Raw genomic sequence first — 25,267 nt, forward strand, 5'->3', positions numbered from 1 at the left:
CCTAATATTCTATGGCTCAGCTGACACAAGTGTCCATCTCACTTCAGATAACAAGCAGGAGGAGAAATTACCGCCGCTTCCATGTGCTCCGGGCCCCGTGTCCCTGCCACACATGGGCCATCAGGGACAGACCAACACTAATGGGTCCTGCCTAGCCCCTAAGTCCCCCACCACATCTCTGACACAGAACAAAAGGAACTTCCCAGCTGTGGAAAACCTGATTTGTTAGTTTATTTCAACTTCTCTTCAAGAGTTTAAAACTTTGAGCATCCCCAAACCATGGGGGAGCAGAAAGACTGTCTCCACAGTCATCCGCTCAATTTAACCATGGGTAATGCTTTGCCATAAGTACTTCTTAGGCAGAATTTGGGAAGCATTTCAAAGCAAATCATGTGCCCGCGACCACTCCCCCCCCCACCTGAGCGTGCAATGACAGAGGACATCCTCCGCCCTAACCACGGTGTCGCTAAAACACCTACAACAGCGGGCGCGTTCCTTCACTGTTTCTATTCTTGTTCCATGTCACATCCAGGGAGTGGCGGTCATCTCACAGAGGTTTCCTCTCTGACGGGATTTCTCAAGGGTCTCTCTGCCCCTTGCTCTTCTCTCCTCCAAAGATGTCTCCAGCAGACAAAAGGCCTTTCTCCTCTGCCCCTCTTCCCACGACACTGATGTCAGGATGAAGCTGGTGTTTGAGTGTAAATTGGTCAGGTTTGCTAATCAGAGCATGCGTGGACAGCTGTCCGACTACTGAGCAGACACTGCCTGCCCGGCACTGGAAGGTTAGGCAGATTCATCATGAAACCAAGGACAGACTGAGCCTTCGTGTCTCAACAACCCAGAAACAGCTCTTTGGCCAGAAGCAAATGCAGCATACTGCGGAGGAGCCTGGTTCTACCCAGAGTCTTTTAGCTCGATTTAGTAGTGATTAAAATAATGAAGACATTTCCTGGTGGCAATGGATTAGAACAGAAACAAACCCCACGGTGATATCTGGAGATGCCAAGTGTGGAAAGCCCGGCACGCCCTTTGCCTGTTTCCACATGTGCTTAACCATCTGTGCGTATGTGCATGAGTGTACATGTGTATGCATGAGCATGCTCAAACTAAATACAAAATAGAGCTCATTTTGAGATATGAAAAAATTGGAAAGCTTTTCCTTTCTTCAAATGGCATGCGAATGCAGTAAATATGATGAAGCCAGGTGGGCAAAAGGGGTGTTTTCACAAAGCCACAGCGAGACAAACAAATGAAAAGTTTTAAAAGTTTTATTGAACACGGGACACCACGTCGTGTTTAGAGTGGCGAAGCCTCAGCGAGCACGGGAAGGCAGAGAACACTTTAGAAGGGATGCCTCAGTTTTTTGGCAACATGGAGGTCCAGGTATTCATCCAGGAATCTGCTGGCCAATCCCAGGACAGCTAGGCCAATCAACAAGGCCAAAACCCCCAGGCTCAGCTTGAAACCAGTGACCCTGCAGGGTTAGCATGAAGGGGTGAGATGGTTAATTGTGCTGCGGATGAGGACTTTGGAGTCCTGGCAAAGGCTGCCCCTTTTTGGGACTGCTCGGAACTTCATCGATACGCCATTTGAAATACTTAGCTTATCATGAAAAGTAGAGGGGATACCACACCACCCATGTCAACCAGCCCCCACCCCCACCTAAACATTCTAGAAACGATGCAGAATTCTTGCTGGCATTTGCAGCTCATGCACTGAGCAGATTCCCACGCCATTTTCTCATCTCATGTCTAATTGTGAGATTTGGCAAGGCTGGCCTCAGGTAACGTGGGTCACTTTGGTCACCAATACTCCATTCCTTTCTTAGTCCTCTCGGGAACAGAAAACACACCCTGCTGTACCTTGCACCAACATGCCATTATTGGGTTCTCCTTACCTTCCTTCAGCAGTTTCTGCATAGCCCCAGAAGTACTTGTGGCGGGCATATATGTACACGAGACCCAGACAAGCCGCCAAAACTACACAAGGGATAAAATAAAGAAAATGTGTAGAACTTAATGAATATTTCACAAAATAAAGTGTGGGGACTGAGAAAGTATTTTAAAAATATTTTCCTGACCAAAAAAAATTGTGCCCAGAATAAATAATCCTTATGATAATGAAAGAAAAACCACTTTTCTAAGCAAGTGAAATATTTGAATACACAGTTCACACAAGAAGATAAATAAGTGTGCCAGTAATCACATGGAAAATGTTTCGACACAATTCAAGGTCAGCAGACTGCTAATTAAAAACTGTAATGAGCCGGGCAGTGGCGCACGCCTTTAATCCCAGCACTCGGGAGGCAGAGGCAGGCGGATCTCTGTGCGTTCGAGGCCAGGCTGGACAGATAGCCTCCGAAACAATACAGAGAAACCCTGTCTCGTAAAACCAAAAAAGAAAAAACTGTAATGAGAGCCGGCGAGATGGCTCAGTGGGTAGCGGCAAGCTCGCAGCTCCAGTCTGGTGTCTGAGGTCGAGCTCCAGGACCCCATAGAGGAGCAAGGTGAGAGCAGATTCTACACCATTGGCGTTTGAGCTCCACGTGGAAATGTGGCACATGCTTCAACATTCACAGAGCGTGTGTGCGTGAATGCATGTGTGTACATGTGCACGTGTGTGTTGTGCATGTGTGCTTGTGTGTTGCGTGATGCGCGTGTTCTTGTAGACATGTGTGCATGTGTACGGGCTTGCATGCATGTACATGTGGAAGTCAGAGACGGATGTCAGGTATCTTCCTCCATCACTACCCTCACCCCACTCCCCCTCTTTTTTTTTTGCCAGGGTCTCTGGTTGAGCTTGGAGCTCACTGGCTGGAGCCTGCTTCCTTCCTCCCTTCTTGCCATCGGTGACAGATGCGTGTGCCTCTGTGACAGTCCTTCTGTGTGGATGCTGGGGTCAGAACTCAAGCTGGCCCTCTAAGGGCTGAGCCACCTCAGCAGCCCCGCTGGAGTTCTATTCCATCCATAAAGAAGACAAGACACCGAGGCAGGGTGGTCGCAGGCTCGAAAGTGTGGGTCAGTGTGGGACAGAGTGCTGTCTTCTTAGAAAGGCCTCGGGGGACACTGCTGAAGGAGGAGTCACCAGAGCCTGGGGGACACTGCTGAAGGAGGCGTCACCAGAGCATGAGAACAAGGGGTAGTGGCAGAGCTGCCTAGCATCTGAGGGTGTTGACATTCTGGGCATGCTCTCTGTTGAGAATTACTGTCCCAACCTGCTGAATTATTACTTTGGGAGAGAAAAGAATGACGATACCCAAGAACCAACCCTTTTCCTGCTCGGCAGTCCGCCTGATTCAGCCCATCATGGGAGAATCCGAGGGGTCAAGTGACAGAGACGAAATCCCATTATCTAAAGCACTTCTCTTGTTAGTTGTTAATATGCCCTTAGATGAAAAGGGACAGCCGCTCACACTCATGCCATTAGGGAACAAGAGTGTGAGTTGAGTAAGTTTCAAAGTCACTTTCTAAAAGCCATTGTTTCTGAAACTCCTCGGGCGACAGTAAAAACTGCAAGAAAGAGATTGGTGAAGCTTCCTTGGCAGCAGCTGGATTTTAGTTTATTTAAATCTTAGCAATCAAATGCATACCCAAATGAGGCCATTACAGTTACCAGGAACCAAAGGGGATTCTATTTCCACAGCTAGAGTGTCCATACATGGCCACCCCACAAACACATGGGTACACTAGACCCTCAGCTCAGCAAGGAAACTTCAGCAAAACAGAGAGGGCATGCTTGCAGACCTGCTGCATTCAAAGCGTAGCACCGTGTCCTTCAGGACACGCTGGACAAATAGCAGTAGACCTGCTATGCCCTTGGATGGAAGATTTTCTCCATGTTGGTGAATATCAGGTTGGACAACTTAACATGTGTGCGTCTCAGTTTCCTCATATGTAAAATAGGAATCAATTTTGACTCTGTTTCATATGAAAGTTTAAATCCTACAAATCTACAAGGTTCAAGAAATGGCCTGGCACACAGTAAGAGTTCCATAAACATTGCTGCTGTGAAAGTGAATTGCTTTCTGCGTTCTGCTCCTTTGGTTAAATTAGATTAGCAGATTTGAAGACAAGGTTCGTGTCATTTTTATCCTTGATTATCGAGCATATGGTTTGTTTCTAGGTATGTATGGCCTATAGCCACACGACCTTGAACAATGGGGAGTAGGAGGATGCTCTGATCCAAACTCTTGGCCTTGTACACGCCAGGCAAGTATTCTTCCACTGACCTGTGTTATTAACCCTTGCTTTCTTGTTACTGCTGTCATTATATCCTAATCAGTTTCCCTTCCCTCCCCTCCTCCCCCTCCATCCACCCCTCCCCCACTGTTTCTCTTCAGCTACAGAAGGGCCTCCCATGGACATCAGCTAGCCATGGCACACCAAGCTGCAAGGAAACTAGGTGCCTCCTCTTCTATTAAGGCTAGAGGAGGCAACACAGTAGGAAGAATGGGTCCAAAGAGCAGGCAGCAGAGTCAGAGACAGCTGTGCTCTCACAGTTATGAAGACCAAGATACACAGCTGTCACACACATACAGAAGGCCTAGTCAGTCCCATGCAAGCTCCTGGTTGTCAGTTCTATGTATCCCTGAGCCCCTATGAGTCCAGGTTAGTTTTAACCCTTGCTTTTTGAGACAGAGTCTCACTGTATAGCTCTGTCTCTAGATCCTGAGTACTCAGATCTCGGGTACTTACCTCTATATCCAGATGCTAGTGTTCGGATTTATTTTTTAATTATTGAACTAAATCACCTATAACTTGGGTGTACACAGGCACTGGTTCTTATAGTTAAAGTCATTATCTGCATCAGTAGCTGTATGGTCATCTATCTGCCCCCTCAATCGTGTTTAAACACCACAGTCATCTTAGGGATGAGTTGACGTGTTCTTAGAATTACCTTGATTGAAATACCATCCAGACGTCCACAGTGTTATAAGGAATATGGAGTATGCCTCCAAAGAGTTTTGACTGCAGGGAGAAAAATAAAGATGAAGTTTAATTCATGAACAAACATACACTAATGTATTGATTTTCCGCCCACAGGTGAGCATTCAATCTATTCAAACAAAAAAAATAATGCAAGAACTTACATAGGAAATCTAAAGGACCCTTCCACTTAAAAAGAGTCTTCAAGGTGAGACTCCAACGTTGCTCAACCACAGAGCCCGGTCAACAACATTGTCATACACACAAGTTGTTGCTAGTGGAGCAAGTTGTGGCTTTTTTCTAGAAGACAGTCCTCCAGAGCCTCCATATCAGTCTGTGCCTTATCCAAGTACCTCAAGAGGCTACTCAGCTCCTAGTAAACAGAATTCTCCTTAAAAAGACCCTGACACCCGAAGCTTTCCACTTGAGTCACTCAGGTGATCTTTAAGTAGCTCCCCTAAAACCTTCTGAGGTAAAGAAATGAGCACTTTTAATTCTCGTTCTGTGTAACGAGAACCAGTTGACCCGAGAGCCAGTTGGCCGGTGTGCTTTTAAAATCACTGACAGCTCTTGCAGAGGATCCGAGTTCATTTTCCACACTCACAACATCTGTGACTTCTGGCCTCTTTGGGGCCCAGGCACACAAGTGCTGCCCAGATATCCTTGCAGGCAAAACAATCATAGGCAAAGCAAAAATTAAAGTTAGTAGACAGTAGCATCAAATTGCCTCTATACCGTAGGAAACTCAGATGGAAACTTTGATACTATTTTTTAAACACAAGGGAACAGTTTTCCAGGAGCTACAATTAATTCATCTGAGCCTAGCAGAGAAGGAGAAAAATGAGATGAAATAGTGGTCAGTATTATTAACAAATAGCACAACCAGAGAAGATAGAGTTCTCAATAGTCATTTTAGTATCACTTGAAGCCACGTAAGAATAATGTATGATTTCTGAGCCTGGTGACACAGGCTTGTCATCTCAGTTATTTGGGAAGCTTGAGGCAGATTTGCATATTCAAGTCCTGCCTGGGCTACAGAGTGAGTTCAAGGCCATCCTGAGCAACTTAGAGAAACCTTGCCTCAAAATGAAAACCACAAAAATGGGGTGGGAGCGCTGGAGAAGATGGTTTAGTACTTGGAGATGATCTGAGTTCAGTTCCCAGCAGCCATGTCAAGTGGTTCATAACCACCTACCTGTAAGTCTAGATCCAGGACACTCAGTGCCCTCTTCTGGCCTCTGTAGGCGCCCATACACATGTGCATAGATATACATACATACATACATACATACATACATACATAGCTACATACATACATACACATAAATAAAATAATTATATATATATGCATATATATATAAGATCTGGGGTGTTTCTTAGTGTTTAGGGTGTTTTCCTAGCGTGTGCAGAGCTCTAAATTCAATCCCTACCCCTCATTAGAAATAAGAAAGGTGGCCCGGCAGTGGTGGTGCACGCCTTTAATCCCAGCACTCGGAAGCAGAGGCAGGCGGATCTCTGTGAGTTCGAGGCCAGGCTGGACCAACAGCCTCCACACAATACAGAGAAACCCTGTCTCATAAAAAAAAAAGAAATATGAACAGTTGACAAATCCCACCCACACATGCAGGCCATGGCTGATGCAGAGCCCTGAAGTACAAGTGGAAACAGCGAGGACTCTCCTGGAAATGGTGAATGAGCAGTACTAAAGTAGAAACGCTTTCTCCTCTCTCATCTCATCGTTTCTTTAACACCCAGGGAAGTGCTGCTCTGGGACTTAACACAAGCCAGAGATGCAGCCCTCTGGTACTCAGGGAAGGGACTGAGATTCTCTGCATCCTTGGCATGGTTTTGCTTCTGATGGTTTGGGAAGTTTGTAAGTAGCTACAATAGGTTAAGTGAAGACGCTTTCTAAGTTTCCATAGGAAGAACAATGACAACTAAAAATGGGAACCTATTTCTCAGCATTTTCCTTTCCTTGACTAGATCCAGAGAGCCTTTTCCAGGGAACAAGAGAGAACAGTACAGGAGGGCTCTAACCCTTTCCAGTCAGTGCAACTCCCTGGCCCTTTCTGGAAAGGTAACATAATTACCCCATCCTTTATTAGGTTTCATGATACACCCTGAATTACTCCGGATGGGTCTTTCCACATCTTCTTATTCAAAATCAGCTGTGATGTTTTAAACGCCTCAGAAACAGCATTCACTGTTGCATGATAAATAGAAGACCCAGAGACAGACACTGGGGCTCAAACTTCAAGCTGAAGATCAGAAGAGCCAAGCAGCCGAGCCAGGAGATCTTTCCTCTACCCAGCTGAAACAGCAATCCTGTCCTCACAAATCCTCAGGGGCAAAGGCTCTCAGATCCTGTCTCCTTTTCTCCACCCATACCACTCCTGTATTCACCTCCTAGTGCTGGGATTAAAGGCGTGTGATCCCAGGTGCTGAGATCACCTTTGTGTGAGCTGTTTCTTTCAGGACTGGATCAGTCTACATCTTAATCCTGAGTCCTGGGATTAAAGGTGTGTGCCTGGCTTCTATGGCTAGCTAGTGTAGCTGCTTTGCTATTTTGATCTCCAGTGACTTTAATAAACCATAAACAATATGTCACCACAATTCACAAAAGTTGACTTGCAGGACTTTCTATGCAGTGAATTAATGACCTTGGTGCTGCATTTGAGGGGTAGAGATACGGATCACCTTTGTGAAGGGCGTAGTGAGACTCCAGACACAAGCAGTGTCAGGCCTCAGGTGACAAGACACAGTTGGAGAGAGGGCACTGAATGTCACCTCCTCCCATTGCAGTCCCCAGAGCAGCCCAAACACTTGGCCCAGTGTCTCAGATAGAATTTCTACTGCTGCAACAAAACACCAGAACTAAAAAGAAAGTTGGGGAGGCACAGGTTTATTTAGCTTACCCTTCAGCATTGCTGTTCATCACTGAAGGAAGTCAGGACAGGAACTCACACAGGGCAGGATCCTGGAGGCAGGAGCTGATGCAGAGGCCATGGAGGGGGGCTGCTTACTTGCTTGCTCCCATGGCTTGCTCAGCCTACATTCTCAAAGAACACAGGACCATCACCCCAGGAATGGCAGCACCCACAATAGCCTGGGCCCTCCCCTATCAGTCACTAATTAAGAAAATGCCTTACAGGCTTGCCTACAGCCTGATCTTAGGGAGGCGTATTCTCAGTTGAAGTTCCCTCCCTTTAGACAACTCTAGCTTGTGTCAAACTTACATAAAACGGGCAGGACACCCAGGTATGGACAATGCTACAGAACCCAAGGAGAGTACCATGTGCACTGAGGCCCACCATTTAGCTGATTGAAGCTGGGGCTGGGTTGCTGGGAACACCCCAACTTCCAGAATGTCAGGGGCCTCCGGCCATCAGCCAGCTGCGGATGCATCACATACTCATAGAGAAGACATGACTCCACCCTCATAGAGAGTATGTGACTATGGACCACCCTGTTACCTCTGCTGAATTCCAGAAACAGGCCTGACGCTATCTGCTCATTATCACTCTGTGACCGCCCTTCCCCCACCAGCAGGACCTCTGAGCCCCTGGAAGCTCCTACAGCGTGATGTGTAGGGCACACGTGGTGTGCCCCGTGATAACCTCCACCGTAAACTGTCAGCAGACACAATCAACCTAAGGGGACCAAATACCGAAAAGTGCTTGGCTATGGCAACGGCAGCTAATTATTTTCACACGGGACAATCCAATACAGAAAGAACTTTAGCCTCCTTCTGACCACCTGAACAGCGATACCCTGGTCTTTTCTTAGAGGAACCCTGAGGAAAATTCCTGTGCCCTTCATGAATACAGTTGGCGATGGGTATCTGTGGACTGTCCCCTCCCCTGCATGTCCACATAGGAAAAAAATGGGCTGTGTCGAGTCATTTTCTGATCACAGCCCTCATTGTGCAATAACCCTGAGTTCTTTGCACACTGCTGCGTCTCTAGAAACATGGGGGAGAGAGGGACATTCATTGTTTTAAGCGGATGTCACCAAGGGCACCAAATTCCACACCAGGGAGAGAAACTGAAAAGGTCTTCACTAGGGGGCCAGTAGGGGGAGCAAGTGTCCCGCTTGGCCTGACAGTTTCCAAACGGGGGAACATAAGTTTTGAAACCAGTACCGCCGACCCTGATACAATGGCCTTGTTTCTATGGTGCCAAAATGTTTTAGGATACGAGAGGTTTAAGGGCAAAAATAGCAAAGGCCTGGAAAAAGCTGGAACCACTGGGCACGGTGATGTTCCCGTGTGCCGTGCGTTCCCCGACGAGGTGGATCAGTGGCTGCAGGCTGTGCCTTGCCCAGGGTAATCCCAGCTAGCAAGCAGAAAGTTTTGGCTCCATGTCAAGTGCATATATAGAGGAAAATAGCTCTGGGTCTGCCCAGTCTAGAAAGGACACCACCCAGACCACCCCAGGCCACCCCAGACCCCCCCACACACACACACACAAGACTACAGCCCCACTGGTGAGCAAGAAGAAAAAAGACTGTAGCTACAGCTTGGCAGCTGTGAGTCAAGCTGCTCACTTAAATGTGAGAACAAAGACAGCACAGTTTAATTAACAGCCGCCAGGACACCTGCAAGGTCCATGGCCAGCAGGCTAAGGGCCATCAGACAGTCAAGCAATGATCCCCACCGTGATGGCCACAGACTCTAACCCTCTGGACCCATGAGCCCCAGTAACACTTTTCTTCTCTAAGTTGCCTTGATCATGACATCTTATCACAGCAGCAGAAAAATAACTAAGACCCCCTAAGCCCCTGGGCCATGACCACTTGGGCCAAGAAAGGTCGCACCATTCTCAAAAACGGTATCCCTTAGGGTAACCCTCTTGGTGCAAGGGAAGACACTGGTGTGAAACTTTTCTCAGCATCTCTTCTAGTCCGTAGATTCCTGAACATATGACACAAACTTCTGTGTGCAACCACCTCATTCTGAAAAGCTGGGGACGGGGACTTTCCCAAGGGGAAAAGCTGCCCAGCCCTAGAACCTTCCTTACCCCATGCTCATTGTAGGCAAGTTTTTTGAAAATAAGAACAGGCCAGGCATTTCCATGAGGCTTTTAAAACCTTTCCTCTTTCAAGTTTCCTTCTCTGCTTCCTTTTCTCCACTCTCTGTTTTCTGACTCAGTGGCTGCAAATTCATAGGTGTCCGACCCTGGTCTGTGAACTTCTGAAAGCGAGAAGGCCTTTGAATTATGACTGTAGCAGGAGGGTCAGAGCAACAGCTCACCACGCCAGAGAAGGCCTCTGGGGTGAGAAAAGGGCTCCTGGTCACTATACGCAGATACCTATCTTACTTGGTCCTTATAGGATGCGATATATGGTGGTCCAGGCCTGGAGTTCCAGCACTGAGAAGGCTGAAGCAGGAATTTCAGGCCAACCTGAGCTACAAAGTGAGAGCCTCAAAAAATAAGAATGGTTTGTTAATTAACTAAATTGTTCCTTTTGGAGGCAGTCCTCTATGGGAATACAGCAGGAGATGGACCCTGGTAGCAGCAGGGCTTAAGCCTGTCACCCAGCATCTGGTAGAAGCAGGATGAACACATGTGGGTCCAAGACTTACAGCTCTCCAGGTCCCCTGCCAGTCACTGAACTCACCAGAGCCATTCAGTGTCTTGGGCGTCCTCTTTGTGTAACTCGGTGGATGAAGGGCATTGTAGGGCTTCCAGCTAGTGCCCAGGACTGTAAGCTTCCTCAGACATGCTCAGACCAGAGAGCTGGCACAGCTGTGGCTGTGTGCACACCATCATGCCAGCACCGTGAAGGCCAGAGACATTGTCTCCTGGGCCTTGCTGGCTGCCAGCCTAGGTCTGGGATCAGTGAAATCTCTGTCTTAAAGGAACGAAATGGAGAGTGATGGAGCAGGGCACCTGGTGTCCTCCCTGCCTGTGTGTGTGCACACAGCATGCGCTCACACATGCATGCACATACACAGAGAGCAGGACACCTGATGCCCTCCCTGCCTCTGTGTGAGCACATGTCTGTGCACACAGCAGGCTCTCACACATACGCAGAGAGCAGGGCACCTGGTGTCCTCCCCTGTCCCTGTTTGCATGTGTGTGTATATGTGTACACACAAGCATGCTCTCACACATGCACACACAGAGCAAGACACCTGATATCTTCCCCTGCCCCTGTGCTTGCACACACACACACACATGCACACACGCACGCACGCATGCACGCGCGCACATAGAACAGGATACCCCAATGCCCTCCTCTGTCCCTGTATGTTCATGTGTGTGCATGCACACGTTAGACAACACGAACACACACATAGAATAAGATGCTCTCTCTGCTACCCCCTCCCCCGTCTTCCTTTCTTCCTCCCTTACTTACTACAAAATCTCTGGCCTGCATCACCCCATGATTATAGAAAAAAGGAAAACTATCTTTGTGGATTTCCCTTTAGTTTTTCTGGGTTAGACATCCATTAGGATAATTTCATTTATAAAATTCCATGCTTCAAATACTAAATGAGTCTAAAAAGTTAATGACTACCACTCGGCTTAGGCAGAAAGATGTCATTGAGTTCAAGGCCAGCCAGGACTACATAATGAGATCCTGCTTTAAAACAAAAACACAGAAGGCTCGGTGAGTTAAAATGCTTGCTCTGAAAGCCTAAGTTCAATCCCCAGGGTAGGAAAGAACTAAATCCTGAGCTTTGTCCCCTGACCGACATACGGGTGCTGTGGCGTGCGCACGCCCACACACACACACACACACACACACACACCAGTAGAGTCAAACAACAGACACAAACTACAGCAGGGAAGTACAGACTGATGCTCCTGGAGTAGCTGGATTCAGGATGAGCTGGTTTGCACGTGCAAAGGTTAACCTGAGTCTGGAACCCAAGTGTTCAGCATTAAACAGAGAGCAAAGCTGCCTTCAGTCCTACCCAGCACCAACAAAACCACGGTTGTCCATTATACTGCAGTATTTGTACTTTGGGATCCAGGCTTATACGTTAAAATAATTATTTTGTCTAACAGAAACAACCAAAGTATCTTTTTTAAGTTTTTGAGAAAAGAAACTACAAGATTGGAACTTACTTCCTCCACTCCAAGAAAAATAAGAAGATGCTTCATAGTGTGGCCCCAGCATGGGAAAGGTCTGGTCAGCTGTTCATCTCTCTTCCCCGTGGAGACAGGCTCGGAAGAAAACACTGACTTTTTACATTTACTTTGTGTGTATGTGTGTGTGTGTGTGTCTGTGTGTCTGTCTGTCTGTCTGTGTAAATGTGTGTCTATGTGTGTGTGTGTGTCTGTCTGTATGTGTCTGTGTGTCTGTCTGTGTGTATATGTCTGTGTGTGTATGTGTGTCTGTGTCTAATTATGTGTATGTGTATGTGTGTGCATGTCTATGTGTGTCTGTGTGTCTGTGTGTGTGTGTCTGTCTGTCTGTCTGTGTAAATGTGTGTCTATTGGTGTGTCTGTGTGTCTGTGTGTCTGTCTGTGTGTATATGTATATGTGTGTGCCTGTGCGTGTCTGTGTGTGTATGTGTGTCTATCTGTGTCTGTGTCTAATTATGTGTATGTGTGTGTATGCATGTCTATGTGTGTCTGTGTGTCTGTGTGTCTGTGTCTGTGTGTGTGATCCACAGGTCCATGTGTATGGGCACTTGCAGGACATTACCGGGCATCAGTTCTCTGCTTCCATTGTGGGTCCTGGGAAGCAAACGTAGGCCATCAAGTTTGGAGGCCTGTGCCTGTGCCTGCGGAGCCACGTCTCTGGCCCAGGAAATGTGTTTACACTGCAACACTGTCAATTACTATTTGGACTTACTGTGCAGATTTTACCAAAGCCTTACTCTAAAGTAAAGGAATAGGATTTTTAAAAAGTTATCAAGACATTTGAACTAGGATAGAAAAAGTCATCAAGGCATTTGAATGAGGATAGAGGTTTTACATTTTAGTAATAACATAAAAATGGCTCTGGATAAAACTGTGATTGCTGTTCTCATGATTAAAAAGACTGTATTGTGACACAGGAAAAACTTTACTCATCTCCACGGCTTCTCCCTGGATGAGGGGAAAGGACTGAGGGAAGGGGGTATGGCCGGCACCTAGGATGCCAGGACACCATCTCAACCATCTCTGCTGAACAGGTGACTCCCAGCCTGAAGAGAGACACTGCAGCCATGCTAGAGGGTCTTGACGTCATGCTGCTGAGATGCAATCTCTACTCAGAGAAAAGACTGAGCAGTGCCTTCGGGCACTTTGGCCATGTTGAGGGCTATGGCATAGAGAGAAGTGTAGGAAAAGGCAGTGTTTCTGTGAAAGTCACGGATGGATAAAGGGAATCCATGCCTCAGCCCAGGACTGGAAGAACAGAGTACATTCCTTCCTCAGAACGCAAGGAAGCCATTGTGGAAGAAACAAATAGACAGCTGGTTTTGCAAAGACTTGGTAAGCCCCGGGAGTTCTGCCAGGCACCTCACATAAAGTCTACATGCCATACTCATGACAAATGGAATCTGAATTAGCCAGATTTGTCCTAAACTTAGAATTCAAGGCAAGAACTTGACTAGTGCTATAGAAAATACAAGAAGAAACACAGGAAGGGAATGGGATAGGACTGCTTTCCCCTTCCATCAAGCTACCTCTTGGCTCCAAATCCCTCTTGATATTATGATGGTTTGGTTTGGTGGGGTGAGGTGTTGTTTTTTGGTTTGGTTTGATTTTGGTTTTGGTTTTTTGGTATTTCAAGACAAGGTTTCTCTGTGTAACCATGGCTGTCTTAGAACTCGTTCTGTAGACCAGGCTGGCCTCAAACTCATGTAGATCTGCCTGCCTCTACTTCCCAAGTGCTTGGACTAAAGGTGTGTACCACCACCCCCAGCAATGAGCATATTATTTTAACCCAATGTCTCTTCCACTAAGGTTAAGCAAACAAACAAACTAAGTTCTGACGAATGAATTGAGCTTGGTACTTATTTTATAAATAACTTCAGAGAAATATTTGGAAATGGTGTCCGGCTTTGTTTCTAGGATGAAAGGAGCCCAGTCATAAAAAGAGAAGGAGAAAACACTAACTTGAAAGACAACCAAATGTGTGGAAACAGCGAGGATGAAATAGAACCAAGGAGCAGCCCTCAGATCTAACCTGCTGGCAGCCTTCACACATCCAGAGTCAGCTCTCAGTTCATCAGAGGCAAAGTGAGGGGAGCTGAGGTCTCCCCCAAGGTGACGTTATAAATGGTTTGAGTCGCGAGCATGGACCTATTACTGGCACCACCTTCAGCCTGTGCATGTGCCACTTCCTAGTTTTCTATAAATCAGCTGTTGAGGTTGGTTGGTTTGGGGGTTTGTTCAGTCTCTTTTGTGGTTTTCTTTTGTTCGGGGCAGGGGGTGTAGTTTTGTGGTGCAACCCAAGGCAATCTGTACACAAGGCAATTCCTTCCCCACTGAGCTCTGTCCCCAGCTCTTGGTTACGGACTCTCACTGTGTAGTTCAGGCTGGCCTCACTTACACCAGCCACCCTAGTTCAAATTGCAGTCCACCCCAATTCCTGTGGCTGATCCCATCCCAGGCTCTCATGCGAGGTTTTCAGAGCACAAACCTTGGCCAAGGAAAGCCAGCTGGTGGTGATCTTTGGCCCTCCTTGGCTGTGCACTCCAAAAGGGTAAGGTTTGTTCGCCCTTTTGGTTTGTTCACTGATGCAAGCTAAGCCATAGTACATGGAGATACTCATAAATATTTAATGTGTATTGTTGCTTAATGTGTGAAATGAAAGCCAAAGTTCAAAACAGGTAATAACTTGAACATGAAGGCCATAAGGACCCGGAAAAGTGAAATAGGTAGGATTTACTTTGTGTGGTTTGACATTATTAAAATTTGTTAAATATTATTTAAAGAGAAAAGATGACAATTTTTAAGTGATTAATGCAATCCCCAAATGGAAAACTGTGTCCATGAGACCCAAAGACATATGATCAACAGCAGCAGGGAAAGAGCAGAGAGTGAAAATCAACTCCTGGGGTTGGAATGGTGACCTCCCAAAATGGTTCAGCTGGTAAAAAGTAGAAATTTAGGGAATTCTCCAGAAAGAACAAGAGTCCCCAAATATGAGAACCCAAGATAAAAGAAAACTAAAGAGTCAGATCAAGAGCAACTAGCATGTTTCAAAAAAGAATGAAAACACGAAGAAGAAATTGGAGGAGAAGACTTTTTTAATGTCTGGGACAGAAGGACATGAGTTTCTGGACCACAAGGAGGCCTGCTCTGGAGCACAGCTGGGTTTGGTTTGCTCTTCAATCAGGCCACTCCGCTGGATGTTGTAAACTGATGTGTTGCTGTTGGTCCATCTGCTGCTTTTATCTGCCTGCTACTGCTACTCCGTTCCTTTAATTTGCTGCGTGTCTAGTGAGCTCACTCATTAGAAACTGAAAGCACAGCCGTCATAGATCATTTGCCAGACGGTACAAAAAGTAGTATATAGGAATCCCACTCGGAATCCACCATGTACAATTTTAAGTGCAACTAACAAATAAAAGGAGCTGAAGAGAGGGTTTGGTGGCTGAGAGCATTGGCTGCTCTCGTAGAGGTACCAGTTTCAATTCCCAGCATCCACATGGAGCGCTCAGTCATTTTAACTCCAGATCTGGAAGGTTCTGTCGCCCTCTTCTGGCCTACATGGGCATCAAGCATGCATGTGGTGCAGACATACAGAAAACATGGCCAGGCACTGGTGGCACACACCTTTGCATCCCAGAGCCTTTTAACTGTTCCCACACCACATGGCAAGGCCCAGAAGACAAATGTCAACAACACCCAAAGTCACTAGAAAGTGATGGGGCAATGTCTCATATGGAAATATGCATGCCTACCCAGGCCATCAGTGATGTCAGGCTGGGGTTATCCAAACAGGACAAGCCTCAAAATTCTACAGACCTGAGATCCTGTCAGGATGTTTCTAGACGGGGTGTCCTAGCATGAATCTGAAAGTTCCCCCACAGACCCATGTGTTACAAAGTTGGTGGTGTCATCTTCAGGGATTGGAGGTAGTAGGAGGGTATATGTCATTGGTGGTATACCCTTGAAGGGGATGATGGAGCCTAGACTCTTTGCTTTTCGCATCTGCCCATGAGGTGAACAGGGTTTGCCCCACCACATGCGGCCACCACAATGTATGTGACACCCATGTCCAAAGCAATAGAGCCAACAGAGCAGGGTATCTAAAACTGAGCCAAAATAAATCCTCCTCTCTAAGTTGCTGTTCTCATGTATTGCTCACTGTAACAGAGAGATAACAGGCCGGCTCAAAGCAGGCAAAGGATGTCAGAAGACTGCCCAGTGCGTGGGATCGTGCTCCTGGGGGAGCCTCAGTTCTATAGAGGATTAAGAATGAAATTGAGGCAGCAAAGAAGCAGTTATTAGCCCTAAGGAAAATAAAACGTGCACAAGAAGGAAATAGAACCACAGAACACTACTCAGCTCCACTTCCAACATTGTTTACTTAGTTACAATGGTACAAACACTGCCTCCAGGTTTAAGGCAACAAAGTGACTACAGACCAGCAACTGGACTGAGAAGAGAGGATAATGTGACATTGTTTCATACAAGGACCTAGACTAGAAAGACCTAAAACTGTGGACAAATAGACAGCAGTGTTGGCAGTCACAAGGGACAGTGACTTGTAATAAGACTCGTCATTCCACTCTGTGCACAGGCTGATAAAATAAACATTTACTTTTAGGCATAAAATACACTGGCACCAAACCAATGCTTGCTACTTGACATACCAAAAGTATTTAAAGACAGGGTGGGAATGGCTTCTCCTTGTATGGTTTGATGTTACTTAAAATTTTCTTGTGGGCACTCCCTGAACACTTTGAAGCCAGCGGCTGACTAAGAGGCCATGTTGTCAGCCCAAGGGGCTTGCCTTACCAACGGGAACTCAAGGTGCAATTTTTTTAATAGCCAAAATGAGACAAGAACTATACAAGAAAAAATACAGATGAAACTTACTCATGGACATAAAGAAAGAACCCAGCAATGAGTAAATATTGATAAAGGCAATGGCCTCCCAAGCACTAGGCTTTGGGGTGACGTGTAAAGGTTACCCTGACTTCTACAGGAAATAGCTCGGTGTTTATGACAGAAGGTTCTGCGTGTGTCTGAAAAGGCAGGCAGCACGGGATAAAACACTAAGGACCCACGTGACTTGGGACAGCTTGTTCTTACATGCTTCAGATCTTAGGAAATGGTTCTTGGAGAACTTGGCAGAAGACGAAAAGAAACTATAAAGCAGTCCCACTCGAATCTACTGAACCCTCGTGGGCTAGAAAGGTCTCTCTGGTCAAGCCACAGTGCTTGAGAGCCGCCGCCGCTCTTCCAAGTTGCAGCCTTTTGGGTAAGTAGACCAATCCGAGCAGATACGAGCTACAGTTGGGGAGATAACATACACTGGCCGAGTCATGATGGTGGAGCCTGAGACGGGTGCGCAGTGACTTGGGCACTAACCGAAGTGAACTTAGGGCCTTCTCTATTTCTCTTTCCCGTAATCGGAATCTGTCTGTCTGTGGCTGGCCTGCCCATTTTGGGACGTGTGATTGCGCTGTGAAACCCCAAGACTACGTTAAACAAAATCAACCTTGGATCAGGGGGCAGAGCCAGTAGCTAGTTCACAGGAATTAGTCATAGAGAATAAGGAATATTCAGGAAGAAGGAAGGAGTAGAGAGGATTAAAGCTTCATGGGCTTTTTTTGGTTTGAGGTGTGTGGAGAAATGGTCTCTTTCTGGGTCTCTGGCCAAAAAGGAAGGTCATCTGGTTGCTTCTGGGCCTCTGTGATCTATCAGGTTTTCACCCTAGCGTCTGACTCCCGAGTCTTCACTGGTGAATAGAACAACTTCGTTAAAAAAACAATACCTGCTTGCGTGAGAAGCATTACTTACTGTGCACGAAATATTCTCTCAAACTCCAGGGACCCGGAGACTGCGGGGGGTGCAATCTTGTATTTTAATCTTGCTCGTCCAACACAAAAACCAAAATAAACTGCAAGGGAAAGGAGCGTGGTGTTAAAGTGTGGGGCATCACTGGTCATGAGCAAAGTGTGACTATCATTGGGTACCATGACTACCTGCTAGAAACCATCCAATTAAACCAGACCAGCCCCAGGGACCTAGACATCCCTGCCTCCCTAGCACTGGGATTACAAGCCTGCACCACCATGTCCCTTTTGTTTGGTTTTTACCTGAGTTCTGGGGGTCTAATCTCAAGTCCTTGTGTTTGCAAAGCAAGTTCTTTACCACCTGAATTATCTCCCAGCTCCCTCATCTCCTCCTTTCTTCATAATTACCTCCTGGCGCATATCATTTCCCTTCCCATTATCTCACCCACTTTTGCGTCCTTAATTGTTGCCTCAAACACAACTTGGTCTCACTTTAATATCTCAACTACCACTTCTGACTGACTCCCTGATATTTAAAAAATATCCCCACAACAAGTTTGCGGCTTCAGTCTCCGTGGGGTGAGTACTCGTGGAGGGGCTTTTCATCCTGACTCAGAGCACGCCTGCCCTTGGACAGGAAGTCAGGACTGAGCCTGGCCTAGGAAGGGCTCCCTCTGTGGGCTCCTTTCCTTCGCTTTGGCTCCCAGTTAGCTGTGGCTTAGGAGTTGAGCTGTGAAAAGAGAAACTAAGCATGCACTGTGTTAGGACTGAAACAATTCGGGAGTGAGGGTGGGCACTGATTCTTTCTACCTTCCTGGGCACTGTAACTGAGGACAGGCCAGTAGTGCATGGGCCCACCCAGAGTCCGAAGAGGGGAGGGATTCTGTCCATATGGAAAAAAATTGGAACTTGACCTTTCTGACCACCACTGTCCCCTGCACACACCCCTGTGCTGTTACTGTGGCTTCTAATTTAATTCACGGCTCTGAAGGAAACAACTAGGGACTGGAAACAATGAAGGCTGTGTGCTCCTAGATTGACCAATGAGCAGAGGTACAGGAACACAGGGCTTCCAAAAGGCTTGTGAATGAGCAAACAATCCATAACACTAACCACTAACCTCTAACTCTAACCCTAACCCCTAACCCCTAACCCCTAACCCTAACCATTAACCCTAACCCTAACCCCAACCCTAACACAAACCCTAACACAAACCCTTAACTCTAACCCCAACCCTAACCCTAACCCTGAATGAGCAAACACTCCCTAACCCAAACTACTAACCCTAACGCCAACCCTAACCCTAACCCTAACCCCAACCTTAACCCTAACCCTAACCCCAACCCTAACCCTAACCCTAACCCTAACACCAACCCTAACCCCAACCCTAACCCTGAATGAGCAAACACTCCCTAACCCTAACCAAGTTCAGTTTCTCTCAACACTGTGAACTGCATTCTGTCTGCTACACCAGCCAGTGTGAGGACCTTGATCAGTAAATGGGAGAGGTGTGTGAATACCCACAATGGGAAGAAACATTTGGGTTTGGTGCCAACCTCTGGGGTAAAAGCCCCAATCTGTACTCTAGGCTCAGGGCCTCGGGAAGATCATGGCTGTCAATAACCACAATAAGTGTGAACAAGACATTTTATCCGTTCTGTGGAATACTGAATTTCTCCTCCTACAATCACCTTTGTTTTGCCCATCTTTCCTCTTTCCCAGGGTGGGAGAATGCTTGTGTTCTCCCCCGACCACTGATGACCACTCAGTCGTGGATGGATCCTTCCCTGGGGAAGTCTCTTCTCCACCTGCAGCTTCTCTCTGGTTCGGATAGGAACAGTGCTAACTAATGACCAGTCACCATGGAGACACTTCCTACTCAGGACCCTGTCTGTGCCGAGGACATGGAAGAGCAGAGCATCCTGCTTGGGGGCTGGATCAGATATGGCTGGTCTGTCTTAAAAACCTGAGTGGTTTGCACATTGGCACAAGGTGTCCTGGTTCCGTAAACAACAAACATCTGTTGAGGCAGCCAGTTAAACAGTGTCTGTCTGTCTGGGTCTCTCTGTGCTCCACTCCCTACAAGTGACCATTTTTCTACCGCAGACATCATTTCCCGTCTCTCTTCTCTGCCTATCCCCTTCCTCCCTCACCGATGAACTGCTTGACTTCCGGTCCCAGCTTACAGTGTCCTCAGCGTCAGCCAGCACACAAAAGGCTCTCTGTGGGGACGGAGACTCTGTGGTAGGGCGTGTAACCCTGTCCCTGCCTGCTCAGGACCACAGGCTATTGATTGCTTAGACCCAACTTCTTCTTTGGTTGGAAGCAAACACCTGCTCTGTTCCACAAAAGCTGGTAAACGAAGCATGTCTGAAGGGTTAAGGTTTTCCCACGTCCACAAAGCAGACTGGCTAGGCTGGCCACTGAGTGAATGTGAAGACTGGACTTTGTCACTGAGCATAGCGGTCTTTTGCTTCCTGTAGTGTTTGGCCTGCACTGTCCCCAGCGCTCAGACCTGGTTCCGGATACGTGCACCCCAGGGAGAATAAGCAGGCTCTGTTGGTAAGAAACTCTGTTCAGTAGGCATGTTGGGCAGATACCACGCATTGAGTAACTGAGGCTCTTGGGGAGCCAGAGCCTCCATTTAACCAGACAGACCGGTGTGGAGTCACCCTGGTAGGGAGATGTTGTAATGTTTAGAAATCATTACTTGATCCAAAATGCATAATTCTGCAAAGTTTTACCTTGATGATCTCCGCCACAGGCAGTTTCTCTAAGAAAACACACTAAAAGTTTACAACCAAGTTTAGAAACAGGAAAGGTTTCCTGGTGCACATTCCTTACGGGTGTTTGTCTCAAGTGCTCGCGTCCCCACCTGGGACTTCTAATGCTCACACCGGGATGTGGACTGTCGGCATAGATGATGCAGTCACGGGGCTCTGAGGCCCTCCACATCCCTGTGAGAACTAATCTTAGACATGCATCCCAGGGAAGGAGAGCACAGGCCACCCTAAGCAATCCACGCCCTGCTGGGCACCCAGGACTACTAACCAAATACAGGCATGAAACCCACATGCACACTGGAGCAATCTCTCTCTCTCTCTCTCTCTCTCTCTCTCTCTCTCTCTCTCACACACACACACAGCATACACATCGTATCACACATACCACATATTCACACACACACACATCACACTCATATACATACACCACACACACACCATACATATCACATTCACACACACACACACACACACACACACCATACACACACTCACACACACACACCATCCCCGTGTTCTTACTTTGCTGACAGGCAGAGAGAAGGGAGACTGCGGCCAGCAGGATTGGATCTCCTGCCATCCCTGGTCTGTTTCACACAAGTGTTTGTGGGAAGCCAGCTGACGAGCATAGGCGCGTTAGGACCCAGAGGGAATGATCTAGCTCCCTTACAGAGTCAACAGAATTGAATCAACAGAGTTGAGAAACAAGGGGAAAAAAGGGCAGGATTCAAGGCTGAGTAACAACCTTTGCACCGGAACACAAACCAGGAAGATAGGCAAGCCTGCTGGACTGTGTGCCTTTCCAAACCCGCACTACAAAACACACACACACACACACAGATACACACAGACACACACAGATACACACACAGATACACACACAGACACACACACACAGACACACACACACAAGATACACACACAGACACACACACAGATACACACACAGACATACACACATACAGACACACACACAGATACACACACATACAGACACACACACAGATACACACACAGACACACATACATAGACACACATACACACACAGAGATACAGAGACACAGATACAGACACACACATACATACATAGACACACACATACATACACACACAGACACACATACACACACACAGAGATACACAGACACACACACAGAGACAGAGATACAGACACGTACATACATACATAGACATACACAGACACACACACAGAGACACAGATACAGACACATATACACATACACAGACACAGACACATATACACACACACATACACAGACACACACACACATATACACATACACAGACACAGACACACTGACTCCAGATTGACCCTCTTGGGCTCCCTCTGAGTCATTGTCTTCCTGTTGAACAAATCCTGGGACCCCCCCGCACTGATGTCTCCCAGTTCCTCAACTCTAGTTCCTAAAAGACAACTTAAAATAAATAAAAGCTTAACAGTCTTTAAAGCCCTATGCATTTGGTCTGTTTTACGATCAGCTTATTATCAGCTCTCTTTCCGTTGGGGACACTAGGCCTCTGGTCCTCACTCACTGTTGGTGGTGGCCCTTATGTTTTAACCACATCGACGTGTAGCAAAGCTCAATGCAAAGGCCAGGCCACTGTGGCTGGCGCTGCTCCTAACTGTCTGGACGGTGAAACTCGTGTCTGCCCAGGAGGTCACGCCTGTACCTCTGATACTTCTCAGGTGGCCTGAAGATGCCCTTTACCTTGCACCAACAGGGCCCTCAGGTGTCCGTGGAGATGGCAGTCTTGTCATGATCCTGTCCCCACCCACCAGAAGCCCCTTGGATCTGCTCTGAGGCAGCTTAATCCTGAGAGCATGTGGTTTCCACCTTTAGGAAGGTAGACAACAATGCAGCGTCACATAATGGAACATGGACAGCCCTTCTGCAGAGACAACATTCCTGCATGGTCCTTCGTGAAAACGTTGCTGTTCGGTCAATAGAACCCTCCAAAACTTAAGAATTTTATTTGAATTTTTAATATATTCTGTCGTACGTGTATGACCTGAGCCCGCAGAAAGAAGGGCGTCAAACAAGGAGGCATTGAATGGGAGGACCAGGCATGAGAAACTAAGGTGACAAAGCAATGCCCACACCTGGGAGGCCAGGAGGAAGCTGTGTGTGTGTGTGTCTGTTTGTGTGCATGTGTGTATCTGTGTCTCTCTGTGTGCATGTGTGTGTCTGTATGTCTGTGTGTGCATGTGTGTGTCTGTATGTTTGTGTGTGCATGTGTGTATCTGTGTCTGTGTGTGCATGTGTGTGTCTGTATGTCTGTGTGTGCATGTGTGTCTGTATGTCTGTGTGTGCATGTGTGCCTGTATGTTTGAGTGTGCATGTGTGTGTCTGTGTCTCTGTGTGTGCATGCGTGTGTCTGTGCATGTGTGGGTCTGTATGTGTGCCCCAACCTGCAGGACATTCAATGTGGGACCGTGGGACACCTAGGAGAAAGATGGGGGACAAGAGATACAAAGAAGGACACCAACACAGGTGTCTGATCAAGGTGAGGAAACTTTATTCTTTCTAAGGTATATTTAAGGGGCTTGGAGGAGGAGGTGAGGAGGGGAGGGAACGAGGGTGATGACCATAACTGCAAGGAAGCTGGCAGGGCAAAAGGTCAGTGGGAGAGGCAGCCTCCTGTATTGCCTGGTAACCTAATCCACAGGGCAAAAGGCCAGGGGTAGAACCTCCTGTGTTGCTTGGCAACCTGACTGTAGGTTCTTACTTTATCTTTCTCAATCTTTCCCTATTGCCCAAGCCTATCTTCTGGTGGACTTGGGGGCTTTATGTTGAGCTAATCTTTAACTGACAATTAAGCTGCAGGCCTGTTTCTGGAATTTAACAGAGGTGGCAGGGTGGTCCGGAGTCACGTCCTCTTTATGAGGATGAAGTCATGTCTTCTTCTATGAGGTCGTGATGCAGCCGTATCTGACTTATGGCTGGAGGCCCCTGGTGTGTGTGTGTGTGTGTGTGTGTGTGTGCGTGTGTGTGTGTGTGTGTATGCATTGTGTGTGTGTGTGTGTGTGTGTGGTGTGTGTTCGTGTGTGTGTGCGTGTGTGTGAGTGTGTGTGCGTGTGAGTGTGCGTGTGAGTGTGTGTGCGTGTGTGTGCGTGTGTGCGTGCATGCGTGTGTGTGCGTGTGTGTGTGTGTGTGCGTGCGTGCGTGCGTGTGTGTGTGCGTGTGTGTGTGTGTGTGTGTGTGTGTGAGACACAGCCCCCCATGTAACGGTCAGAGTGACCTCAGGTCTTCAGGCATGCATAGCAAGCACTTCTATCTACTGAGTCACAGAGTTTGTTGTAACATTTCCTGGCCTGAAAAGGAAAAGACATTTTTCTGCAGGACACATCAATTCTTTAGAATGGGGTCCCTTTCTCCTCTGCTTTCCTCAGTACTAGGTACTAAATCCGGGGCCTTGTGAATGCTAGCCACACACCACTGAGGAGCAACCTCAACATTCCTCGCAGCTGCCTGAGACGAGGGAACTAAGACAATAAACAACACAGTGGCAGCAGTGGCTGGGCACACTTACAGTGTGTCCTCCGAGACTGCAGAGGACTCTGTGAGAACTCAGAGTATTTCACTCACTAACTTATCACGTTCTCACCAAAGCCATTCTCTGGATAAGGTAGACCAGAGGGTTGGTGATAGGAAAATGCTGCTGAACTGTGGGAAGGAATTGCTTTTACAAGATGGAAACATTAAACATAACTGTTCTGGAAGCTGGACCTCACACAGACCTCTAGACACAGCACTGGGAATGTAGCTCCATAATACAGTGCTTGCCTAGCAAAGGCAGGGCCCTGGAATCGACCCCCCATGGCTAAAAAATGGGGGTCTATCTGGGCAATGCAGTAAAAACAAGTCTCAAAGCAAACATATGGCTGTTTCTGCGTAATTCTGATAACTGGTACAAAGAAATGATAACCTAGCATGAAGTAAATGTTTTCGCTCAAAAACATCCTCCACTGCACAACCCCTGGCTGTTCTCTCGCCCATCCTCTCCCCTTTCTCCCTATCCTTCAAAAATAGTAACAGCTTCCCAGTGATGACAGCTTGTCCATCATCTGGAGTGTGTAGGGCACAGTGGCAGAGCTCTCCCAGCATCTGACGTGCTGAGTGGCAGAGAAAGAAAGAGACAGAAAAATCATCTCCTTCCTGGAGTTGCCCGGAAATAATCGAAGAGGCTGTTCCATTGGTGGCCTCGATGGTTTTGACTGATAAGTGTTCAGTGGCTACTCCCTACTTGCCTCAAGTTTACTGCATGATCCTGAGGAAGTGCCCATACCAACTCCCAAGTTTTAAAGAAAAACTCAGGTAAATGAAACAGGAAGTATGCCCGTTTTTTTTCTCATACTGCAAAAATTTGAGCAACAGCAACAATGTGATAGACTATGCCATCATTTATTTAAGTGTTCTCCAAGAGCCCATGTGTTGAAAGCCTCCAACTCATAGTGCTGTCGGGAGATGGTGGGCAAATCTTTATGAGGTCTAGCCGGGAGGTGGTGGTGCACGCCTTTAATCCCAGCCCTCTCCGGAGGAAGAGGTAGGTGGATCTCTGAGTTCAAGGTCAGCCTGTTCTACAGAGAGAGTTTCAGGACAGCCAGGGCTACACAGAGAAA

At 47.2% G+C, this 25,267-nt stretch overlaps 1 protein-coding gene and 1 long non-coding RNA gene across 3 annotated transcripts; one reads left to right on the forward strand and one right to left on the reverse strand.

The window, feature by feature from the left end:
• Window positions 1-1,250: 1,250 nt before the first annotated feature.
• Mgst2 (microsomal glutathione S-transferase 2) lies at window positions 1,251-21,314 on the reverse strand. Of its 2 annotated transcripts, XM_005077484.4 has the most exons (5): window positions 21,147-21,314; window positions 17,846-17,945; window positions 4,897-4,967; window positions 1,898-1,979; window positions 1,251-1,474 (listed from the first exon to the last, which is right to left on the reverse strand). In XM_005077484.4, the coding sequence occupies exons 1-5, from the start codon at window positions 21,202-21,204 to the stop codon at window positions 1,342-1,344; spliced, it is 444 nt and encodes a 147-aa protein (XP_005077541.1). In that variant the 5' UTR covers window positions 21,205-21,314; the 3' UTR covers window positions 1,251-1,341. The 2 variants fall into 2 exon arrangements, with proteins under 2 accessions (XP_005077541.1, XP_040610373.1); XM_040754439.1 differs by lacking the exons at window positions 17,846-17,945; window positions 21,147-21,314 and adding an exon at window positions 7,841-7,885.
• LOC121143192 lies at window positions 16,558-19,882 on the forward strand. Its single transcript, XR_005880355.1, has 2 exons — window positions 16,558-17,303; window positions 19,564-19,882. It is a non-coding gene; the product is annotated as an uncharacterized LOC121143192 (long non-coding RNA).
• Window positions 21,315-25,267: the final 3,953 nt, after the last annotated feature.

The sequence above is a fragment of the Mesocricetus auratus genome, unplaced genomic scaffold, assembly GCF_017639785.1.
Source record: "Mesocricetus auratus isolate SY011 unplaced genomic scaffold, BCM_Maur_2.0 Super-Scaffold_100011, whole genome shotgun sequence".
NCBI lineage: Eukaryota > Metazoa > Chordata > Mammalia > Rodentia > Cricetidae > Mesocricetus > Mesocricetus auratus.

Bases quoted from the DNA above. Each gene is read 5' to 3' on its own strand.
- Mgst2 (XM_005077484.4), bottom strand. From the start codon at position 21,204: ATGGCAGGAGATCCAATCCTGCTGGCCGCAGTCTCCCTTCTCTCTGCC. The intron at 17,946-21,146 runs GTAAGAACACGG...TTTCCCTTGCAG, and splicing joins TCTCTCTGCCTGTCAGCAAA to TTTATTTTGGTTTTTGTGTT. The intron at 4,968-17,845 runs GTAAGTAATGCT...TTCTCCCTGCAG, and splicing joins GAGAGAATATTTCGTGCACA to TCAAAACTCTTTGGAGGCAT.